Consider the following 14,223-nt stretch of genomic DNA (forward strand, 5'->3'; position numbering starts at 1 on the left):
AATACTGAAATGCTGAAATCTATCTCATTTACATTAACAAAGTGACTGCTAATTAGTCACTGACAGTTTATTAGAAAAATAAATACATTTTACACATGAAAATCATTATTTTATTTAAGTAGTTTAATCAAATAAATGTGTTTTTCCAAAAAAAACACAACCTGCTCTGCTACTTGAAGCGTCTTTTTTATTATTTCATTACTTTTTTTTTCTCCCCACAAATAAAATGTAATCCATGTGATTTACTTCACCCTCAGTGGAGTCATTAACAAAAAAAAAAAATTGAAGGATATATAAAATGGGCTGGTTCTTCAGCCTTGGAGAAGAGAACTCTACCATATAAAGATAAATCTTTTTCAAGGCACAAATTGAATATATTCCCTTTAAAAAAAAAAGCATACCAGAGTGTCTGTCTGCAAGGTTTTTTTATTATATGTATGAGCAGGTATTTTAGTGTATACTTCACTGAATATTTGTTTCAGCATCAATGTCATCACAGTCATGAAGGGACTGATGAAGGGATCATGAATCATGAAGGGCTTAAAAACAACAACAACAATAACAACAACAACAACAAATCAAACCTGAAGTCTGAGACACATGCTCTTATCAAAATTCTTCTGTTTTCTTGACTCTGCTAGCCTTTTGTTTCTTGAGGAACATGCTTAAATTTTTTTGGCATGCCTTTTTGGCAAAAAAAAAAACATCAGTTAAACTAAAAAGTCATAGGAATTTGTTTTAATTTATTTGTATACAATTTTTGAAATTATTTTTGATTTATTTTGCATTTAAATAAAAATTTATATTTATCCCTAATTAGGCATAGAACTTTTTTATTATTATTATTATTTTTTTTTATAAATAGTCAACATCATACTGTAAAAAAGTGACGTATAAATCTAATCTGAACCAACTAAAGAGAAATGTTTCTAGTAAATGAGTTTTTAGACACTGACCTGTACTTTAACATACACATTCATTCATCATTTATTTCCAGTTTCTTGACCGCTAGCATGAAGGCCGTTACACCAGTTCTGATCAGCATACAGAAGCAGGTTGTCTCCTCATGTCCTCTGGAGGACAAACACTTGGGCTAGTCGCTGTCTGTGGTCTCTGGAGGATGAGCAGGCAGCGTCACTGGGAAGCACAGAAATAGCAACCACCTTCAGGCTGTGATGTTGAAGATGAGATGCTGAGCTCTCTCTTGAAACTTCATGAAGATTTTTTCTTATGTTCTGCGTGAGGACTTTCTGAAGGCCGGCTGTGATCAATCCGGCGAGCGTAGGCTTGGATTTTGTGTGGTTTATGGAAGTTCTGCAGTGAAGAGTGCTCATGGTCTGATGCCAGCTCACGCAGGACTAAACCCCTCGAGTGGCTCTCCATCTGCTGAATGTGCTCCTGGTATCTCATGCTCTGTAGAAAGCTTTCACAAAGCATCTGTGTAAAGTGGAAGGTTTTTGTATCTTGCTTTGTTAATACAAAATGCAGTAGATATGAGAACACACTGCAGAGAAGAACAAAACACGCACTTACCTTGTGGTGGTTTCTGTGGGAGTCAGTGATGAGTCAGGTGTAAAAAAGCAATGAGGATTCACAATGCCCTTGTTCAGCTTTTATATCCGACTTTATGGCAGACGCACCAGACACCTGACACTTAACTATTAACCTGACATAAACGTTCTTCTCTAATGTTTACCAGTATATGAGTTCTCATAAAATCCAGGGCTTTTGGGAGATCAGTTTCTTTGTACTTTCAGTGTTTGTCTAACCCAGCAGTCTGGACTTTTAAGGACTTTCCCTGAATAGAAAAGTGAATCCAAAAAATTTGTAAAGAGACGTTTTAGAAAATTTAAGGTATTAATCAAATGACAAAATTGACTAAACCCATGGCAAGAAAAAAAGACATATAATAGGAATTTATACGCAATCCTCAATAAACTGAAATTAAGGTATTATTCTATTCTTCTATGTAAATGTGTGTGGTGTCTATGATTGTTACATTTACCTTTTTTGCCATTCGGCAGACATTTTTATCCAGAGCGACGTGCAAAAGTCTCTATAAGTGAATATATGAACACTGCTTCTATAGGTCAAAGACTGTGTTGGGAGGATTTTTTTTAAGTATATAAAACAGACAGGGAAAATAAGAGCTAGGTTAAGTTTTTCAAGAAGAGGTATGTCTTTATCCATGGTTTGAAGACTTACCATGAGAGACAGTGGGACCAGTCAAGCAGTGCTAGTGGATCTGAGAGAGCATGGTGCAGTGCGAGGAGTAATCGGTTACTTCTAGCTGCTGGCATGGTATCATTAACATATGTAGATATATCTGTTACTCTGTACACTGGATACGGATATAACCGTAGTTCAGTGAAGACACTGTAAGGATCACCTAGATATCCATTTTCTGTAGCGTTTATCATACACATGGTCATGAAGAGCCTGGAATCTATCCCATGGGACAAGGTGGTGGACACCCTGGATGTGGGGCCAAACACATCATACAGTACATACACTCACACAGACACACTATTTAGAGTTCTTTGGGCTGAGGGAGGAAACTGGAGAAACCAGAGGAAGCCCCACATGCAAACTCCATACACAAACAGAGTATAGACAGGATTTGAACAACCCCCCACAAACCCCTCTCCCCAAACACCAGAGGCAAACTGGCTAAGCCACTAAGGTGTTCTGGTTTAAAACATCGAGTTAGTGGACAAAATAATAATAAAAATAATAATTCAAACTGAGACTGGACAGCTGGAGACGACTGGAAGAAGACAGAGGGAAAGGAAGAGAATGACGGGGGGGATCTGAGGAGTAACTGCAGTATACTTAAATAATTATTAAAATAATAATTATAAATATTTAATTACATAACTCTCTCTCATTTTCTTTCTCCAAGCAATAATTAATTGAAGAGATGGGTGGAAACCCCTATGAATGTAATCATGAATGTAATGTGTGTGTGTGTGTGCAGTGTAAGAGCTAGAAGGAGGGGTTTGATTTGATAATTAAATTGTGAGTGAACTTGTGTGTACTGGACTAAATGTAAAGCCCATCTGCAGAGTCCAGCCTTTAGCCAAGTGACAGAAGCTACGTTCACAGCAGGACTGCTACCATGGTAAGTACACAGTCACTCAGTTTCTGAGTAAACTACTGAGTAAAAAATATATTAATTGAATGGAAATAAAGAGTTGAATAGTATAACCTGCTGTCTAATATACTGAATGATTCATATAGTTTCTATTGTACAAAAAAAAGTGAATCATTATGGATGTTTGTGAATGTGAAATTATGATCTTGTGTAGATTATTCGTGTGTGTGTGTGTGTGATATCCTGTAGTAGTAGTAGTAGTATTACATCACGATCCATGTGTATGTTCTGTCCTGTCAGTACGGCTTCATTAACACTTGTTTGCGGACGTTAGTAGTGGAGAAGTTCGGAGAAGAGACGTGGGATCAGCTAAGGTATGGGGGTAAATACTTTTGCTTCAAATCACTTCATCCTGCTCTTTGAGGCTGAAGTTATATCTCCTCAGGTTACTGGCAGAAGTCCAAGACACCTTTATGACCTATGAAATTTATGATGATGTCATCACCATTCGTCTGGTGCAAGAGGCTTGCAAAATGTTGGGTGAGAAAACATTTTTCTCCCTAACCTGCTTAGCTTTCTGTCTTTCACATGATCAGCGGCAAGGCTGAACTATACAGGAAGTAGTGTAGTGGATGTCGAGCTCTCCAGACGCTATTAACCTCTCTGCTTTTCTGCTCTTTGTCGAAGTTTTTTTTTCTTTTGCTCAACTCACATTCACTAATTTCACCTTCTTCAGCTCGCAAACATCATCCGTTTCATAAGTGTGCTGAATTCCTGTTCAGAAATGCTCTGTATGAGTCCCAGGGTCAAATGCAGCATTGAGAAACTCAGACAGAGGTTTAAAAAAAATAAAAGAAAAGAAGAGAAAGGAGAAGGTTTTCTGCTGTTTGTGGGCAGTTGCTGTATGTGTGATGGCCTTGGGGAGTGGTTTTGTGCTGTTTAGAGACAGAGTGTGATGGTGTTAACAATGTCCCCACTGAGAGCAGTGTGTGTGTGTGTGTCACAGAGGACGCCACTCAGGACAGAGTTCAGATGTGGACAAGGACAGGTGTGAACCTCTGGACACTACAGTGTTGCGGGATGTGAAACTGAAATGTGTTGTCTCTTGTGTTTCAACTTCTAGATGTTTCTTCCGAGGTGGTGCTTAAGTTGTTTGGAGAATACTTCTTCAGTTTTTGTAAGATGTCTGGCTACGACACCATGCTGCGCACCCTCGGTGGAAATTTGGTTGAATTCATTGAAAACCTCGATGCCCTTCATAGTTACCTGGCATTATCTTATCAGGTCTGATTCGGTCTTCTTCTTCTTCTTCTTCTTCTTCTTCTTCTCAGTAAATGCTTGACTTCAGCAAGCCTCCTTGATGTTTTTTTCTGACACTACGACACCATGAGCAGTTTATTATCCATAAAGTGAACAGTAATCAGTTCCTCCAGGATTTCGCCAAACACTGTGCAAACATGGAAATGAACAAAAAAAATCAAGCAAATTTTCTAAAGTTATGCAGATTTAGGGCAACATCACAACATGCATTCATCCAAATCCATCTTCATTCACGTTCATCGAACATGAGTACAGCTCTCAGAGAGATTCAAATTCAAATCATTAATTCAAATCAATCTATAAAATCTCCAGCACTATTAATTATTTATTTATTTATTTATTTATTTATTTATTTAATTTATTTATTAACATTTTATTTTTTTAAAAAAAAGTTGAATTACAAAATCAAACATTTTAGCCTCAACTATCACAAGAAAAATTCCTCGAGTGACATTGTCAGTAAAATATAGTTTGATGCCATTTTAACAAACACCTTTCATTTTCAGTCAATAGATTTCAAATGAATATTAATTTGATTCATTAATTAATATTATTTAATGATTATTTTTTGCTTAAAAAATGTGTTCAATTTCAAAAAATACTCTGTAATTAGAAACCAAATGAAGTTTTGCATGATTTGTGAAATCATCAGTGAAATACAGTTGTTTGTAGCAGTGAAGGTGATTAAACTGTATACCTTAGCGAAATTCTCGAATCTGATTGGTCAGAAGGTGTTAAGTAGTTTTCTAGTACACCAGCTCTGACAAAGGCACAGGTTTGTATTTCTAAAATGTTTCCATGGTAACAAGTACTTCAGGATGCTGAAGAACAACTGTTTATAGTCAATATATGACATGAACTTATTTCAAGGATGTTCCTAGACTGAAAATGTAACAATAAATGGATAAAAAGCTTGTTGTGTGTTAATTCTTACATAAAACATAAGAAGCTTTATTTGTATTTCTAACAATTTGAACAATAGACCTTTTCAGGATGCTGGTGAACTTTTCAGTCTGTTCTGCTTCCTCAGGAAATGAACGCTCCTTCTTTCCGTGTGGAGCGGACGAAGGACGGCAGGACACTGCTCCACTATTACTCAGACAGGAAAGGACTCCATCACATAGTGCCTGGTACAGACAAAATAAGCACTAATTGCTGCCAGAGTCGGAGATAACTGCTGTCTGACCTTACCATTAACCACAATGGCCAATTCCAAACAGCTGGAAAAAAAACCTCACATTTATTCTTTCTCTTGTTCTCTTTGTTGTTTCCATGACTACACCACAGGCATAATTGAAGCGGTGGCAAAGGATTTCTTCGGCAGCAAAGTGACCATGAGCATCCTCGAGCAGCCCGAGGAGGCAGAGCGCACAGGAAAGAGGGAACATATCATTTTCCTCATGACACAAACGAGCGAAGGGACAAAAGCTAAAACTCACGCTGAAGGTGGAGAGCTGAGAGAGGTCGAGGAGATGCTTATGTCAGGTAGAACCACCTGTCGCACCAGAGGAACAGTGTAGGAGTGAACAGCATGTCTTTTATTCTAAAATATAAAATTTTCTCTGCTCTGTGGTTTTTGCATGCATTTGTTTAAATACTACACATGCAATAATGCTGCTTTTTTTCTTTCTATTCCAGACAGTATCCTTCAGTCTTTCTGCCCCAGCTACCCACAGAGACTGTGGATTGATGAGAAAGCCTTCTGCAACGCTTTCCCTTTTCATATTGTGTTTGACCAAGAAGTAAGTCTTTCTCATGACAAAGAGTGGATTTTTTTATTTACTTATTACAATCCACACAAAAACAAGTCTGTGATTTAGCTTGCAAAAATTAGCTTGCAAAATTTCTACAGGGTCATCAGGCACATTCAGCCAAAGCTGCCTTCAGTTCATGTGTGTCGAACATGAATACAGATGTACATTTCCGGCATTTTGTTTTTATCCAAAGCAACTTACAATTTATCTCATTTGATTTAACTGAGCCTTAAGGGTTCTTTGTTTAGGGACCCAGCAGTGGCAGCTTGGTGGACCTGGGATTCAAACTCACAACCTTCTGATCAATAAGCCAACACCTTAACCACTAAGCTACCACTTACAACACTCAAAGAAAGTGTTTACATATGTGAATTCACTGTTAGGAGCCACACACTCCCTAACACTAAAAAGGTTCATAAATTTTAGGTTTACATTTAGGTGTTTGTTTATTTTAATTTCTTCTTTTCTATTTCCATTACTGTTGTACTGTTAAAATGTTTGTGTGTGTGTGTGTGTGTGTAGCTGATTGTAAAACAGACTGGTGTGAACATACAGAAGTTTGTACCAGGCCTGCAGCAGCCAGGGATCCGCCTGGACGAATACTTCAGCGTGGTCCATCCTGAAGTAACGCTCAACATCTACAGCATCAAGAAGTTCATCAACAGCCAGTTTGTACTGAAGACTAAAAGAGAGATGCTTCCAGAAAACTTTCAAAACCAGTCCATGCTCAAATTACGGGGTATTGTTTTCACTTATAAAAATATTTATTCATTCTTTCCGGTGCCCCAGGCTTGCTCATTAGGAATAAATGTTAAAAATAAATTGTTCGATACTTCTGTAAAGCTGCTTTGAGACAATATCCTTTGTTAAAAGCTGAATAAATTGGATACGTTAAAATTCACCCCGCAGCAGCAGGAGACAATCCTTGGGGAAATTTAGTGCTGGAAATCTATCTGGAAATAGAATGTTTTTGGGAAATGGGAGGAAACCCATGAGGACGTAAGCAGAACATGGACAGAAAGATTGCAACTCTAATGACAAATCACTGAAACTGGCATTAACGATTTTCTTTTAAATATCTTTAAACATCTTCATGCATAGTGTTTGACCCCAGTTTTTGACTAATCTCTTGTGTTAAGGCCTTTAACCCTCAATTACTCAGCTGTATGAAATGAGATAAATGAGATGAGATAAATAAATAAAAAAGTCGTTCTGGATAAGGGCATCTGCCAAATGCCAGAAATGTAAATGCAATGACTTTGCATTTTAGGTCAGATGGTATGGATGGAGTCTCTGCACTGTATGGTATATCTCTGCTCTCCTAAGCTGCGCAGTCTGCAGGAGCTGGAGGAGCGTGGTCTGCATTTGGCCGACATCGCTCAGCACGACACCACACGCGACCTCATCCTCCTCAACCAGCAGCGTCTGGCCGAGATCGAGCTCTCCAACCAGCTCGAGCGGAAGAAGGAGGAGCTACGAATTCTCTCTCGCCACCTGGAAATCGAGAAGAAGAAGACTGAGACGCTGCTGTATGCCATGCTGCCACGTCACGTCGCTAACCAGCTCAAAGAGGGCAAGAAGGTGGAAGCAGGTAAAGGACGAAGTGGACTGAAAGACATTCATCATAGATATACATCCATAACTAACTCATTTAAATTCATTAGCTTTCTGGACTCTGGTAAAGTGCAGTTTAGGATCCATTAGAAGTTGGCTACAAGTAAATTGGGATGACTGGGTGGACTGGTAGCTTTAGTTTTGACCTCAGTTTTCTAATCTTTTCTGATATTTACGAATACATATAGTAACTGATATTTAAGGATACATTTTCTAGTCACACCTTGAATAGGACTCCAGTCCATCAGAGAATAAAATAAGCACACAGGGTTAATTTAGGGTTAACCACTTGCATGTTTATAGAATTATTATACACTTGAACTACTTGCATGTTTATAGAAAGTGGGAGAAAAAAAACAGACAGTAAATAAAATTCTAAAAGTTTCCAATTAATTAATGCTTCCAATTTTTCAAAACACTTGAACCGATAATAATTATAATTGAAGCTAAGAATACTAAAAATAATATTAGAGCAAAGATGACAGATTATAAAGCAACACCAATATTTTTGCAAAAAAATTAGGTAGGATTTGACAACAAATACAGCAAAACCAAAGTCAAGTATAATATAACACAATGAAAAGGTCTCACCGAAACAACCTTCACGTTGCCACAGGGTATTTATTTATTTATTTTATTTATTTATTTTTGCACTAATGGCTGTATGTGTTTTTCCCCTGTTTTGTCACATCAGGTGACTTCAAGGTGTGCACTATACTCTTCAGTGATGTGGTCACCTTCACGAACATCTGCGCAGCGTGCGAGCCCATCCAGATCGTCAACATGCTTAACGCCATGTACTCCAGGTTTGACCGCCTCACAAACGTCCACGATGTCTACAAGGTGAAAGCAAAACTCATGTCTGCTGATTATTCCTGCTTCAGGAATGTGTAGGAACGGTTGAGATTTATGAACTGTATGAAATTTGAATAGATTCTGAGAAGTGATGCTTTTACCAATGTTATTGTTTAATGTGTATTGTTAATAGTATAACAACCGCAAGTTAGCTGTTTGTTGCATTTTTTCAGTGCTCTGCTGTGTTTTTCCGTGGCCTCATGCTCCGTTGCAGGTGGAAACGATTGGCGATGCTTATATGGTGGTCGGTGGTGTGCCCATTCCCAAGGACACACATGCCGAGCGCGTGGCCAACTTTGCCTTGGGCATGAGGATTGCTGCCAGGGAGGTGAAGAACCCTATCACAGGACAGCCAATCCAGGTGCTTATCTGTCTTTCACTGTGGTCATGGGGGAGATTTTTGCAGCTGTGTTTATCAGCATGTTTTTTTCAACTGTTATCTGTGTGTGTTACAGATCAGAGTGGGTTTACACACTGGGCCTGTGTTGGCTGGTGTAGTAGGTGAAAAAATGCCTCGCTACTGTCTGTTTGGAGACACGGTCAATACAGCATCCCGAATGGAGAGTCATGGAGTCCCTGACCATATACACATGAGTCCTTTCACCTACAGGTAACATATGTGACTGACCTAAGCACTGATAAATAAGAAGTAATTAGAATATAATAAGAAATGCATGTGAGATTGTTTGGGTTGAAAAAGTAATAATATTGAAGAAGAAACCTTTATTATCACCACTCATACATTATAGCACAGTGGAAATATTTTCTTCTCATATCACAGCTGAGTAAGTTGGGGTCAGAGTACAAGGGCAGCTATGATTCAGCACCCCTGGAGCAGAGAGGATTAAGGGTCTTGCTCAAATCAGTTTGGCAGTTTGGCAGTGCTAGGGTTTGTACCCTGACCTTCTGATCAACAACCCAGAGCCTTAACCATATAGTAAAATACAATTATCACTTTAGTGAGCAAATCCCCAGTAGTTTCACTCGTGAGTGTTCTGAACACAGACACTGGTGGAATTCGCTGACTCTAGGAGGAAAAGTCTAGAACAAACGGGCAGCAGGGAGGCATTGATGTAGTGTTGTCTGTTGTTTGTTTAGACAATGATGTGAGGCAAATCTGGTGAAAATTGGACATAATATGGAGGAGGAGGAGGAGCAATAAGTTGTTGTAGCAGGCAGATTTTTACCATGTTAAAAATTACAGCTCACTTCCTGGTCTAATTATAAGCAAACTGCTTGTAGTATTTAAAATTCTTTTGACAGTTTTCTGACAAGGACATGTGCCATGTCTTTGTCAGAAAGGACATGTGCCAAATTTTGGGAGATCCTAGCTGGCTGAAACTCTTGTGGCAGAAAGCCGGCAGAAAATCAAAATCTCATTATGAAGAAATTGACATCGTCAGATGTGTTGCACTTGACTCAAGGCATCCATGGGTACTGGCTTTAAATTTCAGAAAAATGATTCAGAAGTTATGATCATAAATGTTCTTCCAGATTACAATGGCCCTGGTTTGGTCTGCACTCAAAAAAAGGAAACTGACTACCTATTACATGTACAAAAGTGTAACGTGTTTTGTACACAATAATTTCATGTTTCCAAGATGAACGTGTTTAAATCATGTTGTATTTGCATGAAATTCAACCACTCACATTTATTAGATTCAATAATGTTGAGATAAACTGAGGAGATCTAGTCAGAAATATTGTGAGAAGACATCGCAAGAAGAGAACACAGTTTGTTGAGAAGACAAATGTTTGGTGGGCATCTTGCATAGTTTTCAAAGAGTTTGTCATTTAAAAAAGTGGCACAAACTCTTCCTTTTTCTTGTGTTTTTGCAAGCAAATGGCAATGTAAAATATTGTTTGTTATGACTCTGGCTGAAATTAGGTCTAGGAATTTAAAAGTAGTAACATTGAGGTGACCATAAGAAAAAACTAAGGTAGAGGGCGGCAAGAGAAACGCAATACACCAGTTAGCACCAACAAAGATTTATTTCTCCTAACGAATATTTATGAATGTATATGTATGCACCAAATAATGAACAATAATGCAACCAAGACAAAAGGGAGAAGGAACTTAAAGTGGCGCTAAAATCAAAGAAAGAAATATAACAAAGACATCCCACTAACTCCTCCCAATTCTCTAACTAAAAAAGAAAAGAAAAGGAAAAAGTCTTCAGCGCAGATGCGCCCTGAACTTAAACTACCTAACAAAACAGAAATACAGAATTAGCGCACATCACTACCCTAGTGTGTCTAATACAAGAGGTGTCCTGTGTGTGGATATGTATGGCACGTGCCCTACTAGGCTGTTCCTGGTCTCCCTCTGCTTTTTACCGCACTCTTCCCTATATTCGAATTCACGAATTCACACCTTAACACACCCACTGTAGCTGGTAATTAGTTGAATCAGCTCCCCTGTCTGGATTTTGAAGATCCCTGCTGCAGATAGTTTCACTTAAATATATTTACTTTATTTTTACATTATAGTTACTCTTTGAATGAACTTAATTAAATCATGGAAAGAATTTCCATGTGACTAAATGGCTTTCTTTTAGCATAAAGTAATTCTGTTGGGCCAACTAAATTTACTTGGGTAGGATCAACTTCATTTACAACTGTAAAATTTGTTGTACCAACCCTATTCATTTAAGTTGGATCAACCTTAATATGTTGGTTCAACTCTAACAAATAATGATGGACTCAAATGTAGTAAATAAGTTAAATGAAACCTATTTAATTAAATAGACTGAACCTAAGCACATGATGTCATTAATGCTGGAAGAAAGCCTTTAATTTATGTGGAAATTCTTTCAATGATTTAATTAAGTTCATTCAAAGAGTTATTTTTTTGAGTGTGAATGTTTCTTAGACTGTGTGTGTGTGTGTGTTTTGTGTGAAGTGTTCTGAAGGATAAGCACTTTGAGATCCGTGAAAGAGGTGAGATCCAGGTGAAGGGCAAGGGTCTGATGACCACATACTTCCTGCTCCAGAACCTTGCGCTGTCTGAGGAGCAGATCATGGGCCATGGGGAAGAACCGTGTGTGTACAGAGATGACCATAAGGAGGTGGACCAAGCCACAGATGGTATGTTTTTGTTCTGATACAGATGTGCTCTGCTTGAGTCATAAAAGCAAAAACTGTTCTAGCCCATGTGTAAAAGTGAGATCAACAAAATATCTTTTTTATTCAGGTCTGGTTTAATTTTTTAAGAAAAGTTAACAAAAAGAGTTAAGTAGGGCAAAATGTAATTCATTAAAAAGTCTTTGCAATAACAAGCTTTTTGGAGAAAGTGCTTGTATATACTGAACTATTTACAGAGATACTCTAAAAATGAGTGATTGAGAAAGCTGATGCATGAGTAACAAACATGAGCAGTCAGTAACCAGTAGTCCAGGGGTTTCCTTATTAGGGGTCGTGACCCCACGTGGGATCGCTTGACGTACTAATGGGATCGCGATTTTTCAAAGGAATCTTTACTGGGAGTAACATTCAGACGTGGGTTTTAGACTTTTTCCTGTTCCTTGGTGTGCACTAGAATGAACAAAAGTATTCTAGAACATTATAGAGTGTATCATTATACAGTATATACTGCACTATTACTGGAAATTAAAATCCACTTGTGGAGTCTAGTTTGCTAATTATTTTCAAATATAACAGCAAAATTTTCGATTTGAGACACAGCCAGTGACAGCAATTACAATGAAGGCGGAAAGTTTTAAGGGACCGATTTGTGCGTTTAGCCCGTTCCTGTGCATTAAATCGCTAAAGAATGTACAGTTGGACTTTCCGGACAGGGATGAGATACCTCTGCATCACCTTTGCATCAGGCTGTTTGTTTGTTTTTTATAACACACAACTTTACACAAGACTGATAAGCAAATGCAAGCAGTAAATATTTATTTTCTCTTTTAGTCACTTAGCATACATATGCAGTATTTATGCTGCTGACCTCAAATATTACAGCAGCTCTTTATTCTAAATCTGGAATTAAAAAAAAAAGTCAAGGTCTGTGATAGCAGAATTTTCATAAAGTCAATTTGAAAGAGTTTGGTTTTTGTCATTCTTACTAGATAAATTAAGAGAAGTGGAAGAAGAGAGGAAGTCTCCTAGCAATGAGCAAAGCAGCAGCTCCTCCCCGTATCTGATTTCCGATGACCCTTCACTCGTCCCCGCCGCAGATGACGCCTCGGCCTGTTCCCCTGCTGCTGACTCTCCTCACCACGATGTGCTTCATTACGTGCCTGATTACTCAGAACCTGTCGAGAACGGCCTTCCTTCAGAAAACGCCATCAACTCCCGTCTCTGCACGCTTCTTTAACACGCAGGATACATTTATATTAGTCGCAACAACTGTATTAGTTTTTTTGGGCTGACTAGTATAAAATTGTATAAAGAATACATATGCTAATAGGGCAGTAGTACAGATTATTATGTTTTGGTGACAATAGGATGCATGGAACTGATCAGTGCAGATATTTGTCTGAAATCCAAGGCTTCTAAAAGCTGGGAGCAGAAACACTGTTTCAGAAAGTGAGATCAGTGATCAAACATTTGCTGTGTATGAATCTTTTCTTCTCTAAATGGGCTGTTAATGCAACTAAATTATAAAAGAATATTTCTACAGTGAAAATAACATGTTCAAGCCTGTGATATTATTCAAATGTTCTGTAGTGCAATAAAGCAGTCTGTGTGGTGTTTTGTGGACAAAATGACTCTACCAGTGCTTATTGAACTTATTGAAATATATATATATATATATATATAAATTATATATATATATATATATATATATATATATATATATATATATATATATATATATATATATCATTTTTTTGTAGGCTGACCTGGAAGTAATCATCACCCTGGTTCCCTAAGAAAAAAAAGAAAGAAAGAAAAGAAAAAGCTAATAGGATTTACTTTTGGGAATTTTGAAGCTCTAAAAAGCTGAAATTTTCCAGTGTTTACAAGTCACAGGACAGTAAAGACTAAACTAAACATCTGACAACTCTTTCGATCTTTTTTAAAAACAAAACAATTTTTTTTATAAGGATTCACTGTGCTTTTCTAAGGATGAATCCAAATGAATGGAAAGTTAGCTATTTAACAAACTGCTATTTGGTAAATTTGGTAAGTTCAGAGTCAGCCATGATGCAGCACCCCTGGAGCAAGTGGGGTTAAGGGCCTTGCACAAGGGCCCAACGGTGGCAGCTTGGCAGTGCTGGGGCTTGAACCTCGATCTTCTGGTCAGTGACCCAGAGCCTTTAGCACTTGACCTACCACCACCCAACTATTTGTTAGTAGAATAAAACTAATGCTAATTTTCAAACAATTCTTGGGGATTGTTCTGTCTTGCTTCAGCTCCTGAAAATCCCTGCTGGCCATGGCCATAAAATCCTGGTAAAAAAAGGGCCTTTAAAACTTTACTGACTGAGAAGATTTGCTATACAAAATCTATCCAGATACCTAGTACCTACTGTAAATAATGCTGGTTTAAATAGATATCAGCATTAAATGCTACATGGCCAATACTGAACACATGCATAGTTAGTCATGTGCCACGATTACAAGCTAATATAAAAT

General features: G+C 37.9%; 1 protein-coding gene across 1 annotated transcript; it reads left to right on the forward strand.

The window, feature by feature from the left end:
- Positions 1-2,424: 2,424 nt before the first annotated feature.
- gucy1b2 (guanylate cyclase 1, soluble, beta 2) lies at positions 2,425-13,300 on the forward strand. Its single transcript, XM_058381385.1, has 14 exons — positions 2,425-2,481; positions 3,395-3,468; positions 3,540-3,634; positions 4,218-4,378; positions 5,445-5,544; positions 5,702-5,899; positions 6,053-6,156; positions 6,691-6,907; positions 7,439-7,759; positions 8,477-8,625; positions 8,852-8,998; positions 9,093-9,247; positions 11,540-11,724; positions 12,711-13,300. Exons 1-14 carry the CDS (start codon positions 2,425-2,427, stop codon positions 12,956-12,958), a joined length of 2,211 nt encoding a protein of 736 aa, XP_058237368.1. The 3' UTR covers positions 12,959-13,300.
- Positions 13,301-14,223: the final 923 nt, after the last annotated feature.

This window comes from Hemibagrus wyckioides, linkage group LG27 (genome assembly GCF_019097595.1).
Source record: "Hemibagrus wyckioides isolate EC202008001 linkage group LG27, SWU_Hwy_1.0, whole genome shotgun sequence".
NCBI lineage: Eukaryota > Metazoa > Chordata > Actinopteri > Siluriformes > Bagridae > Hemibagrus > Hemibagrus wyckioides.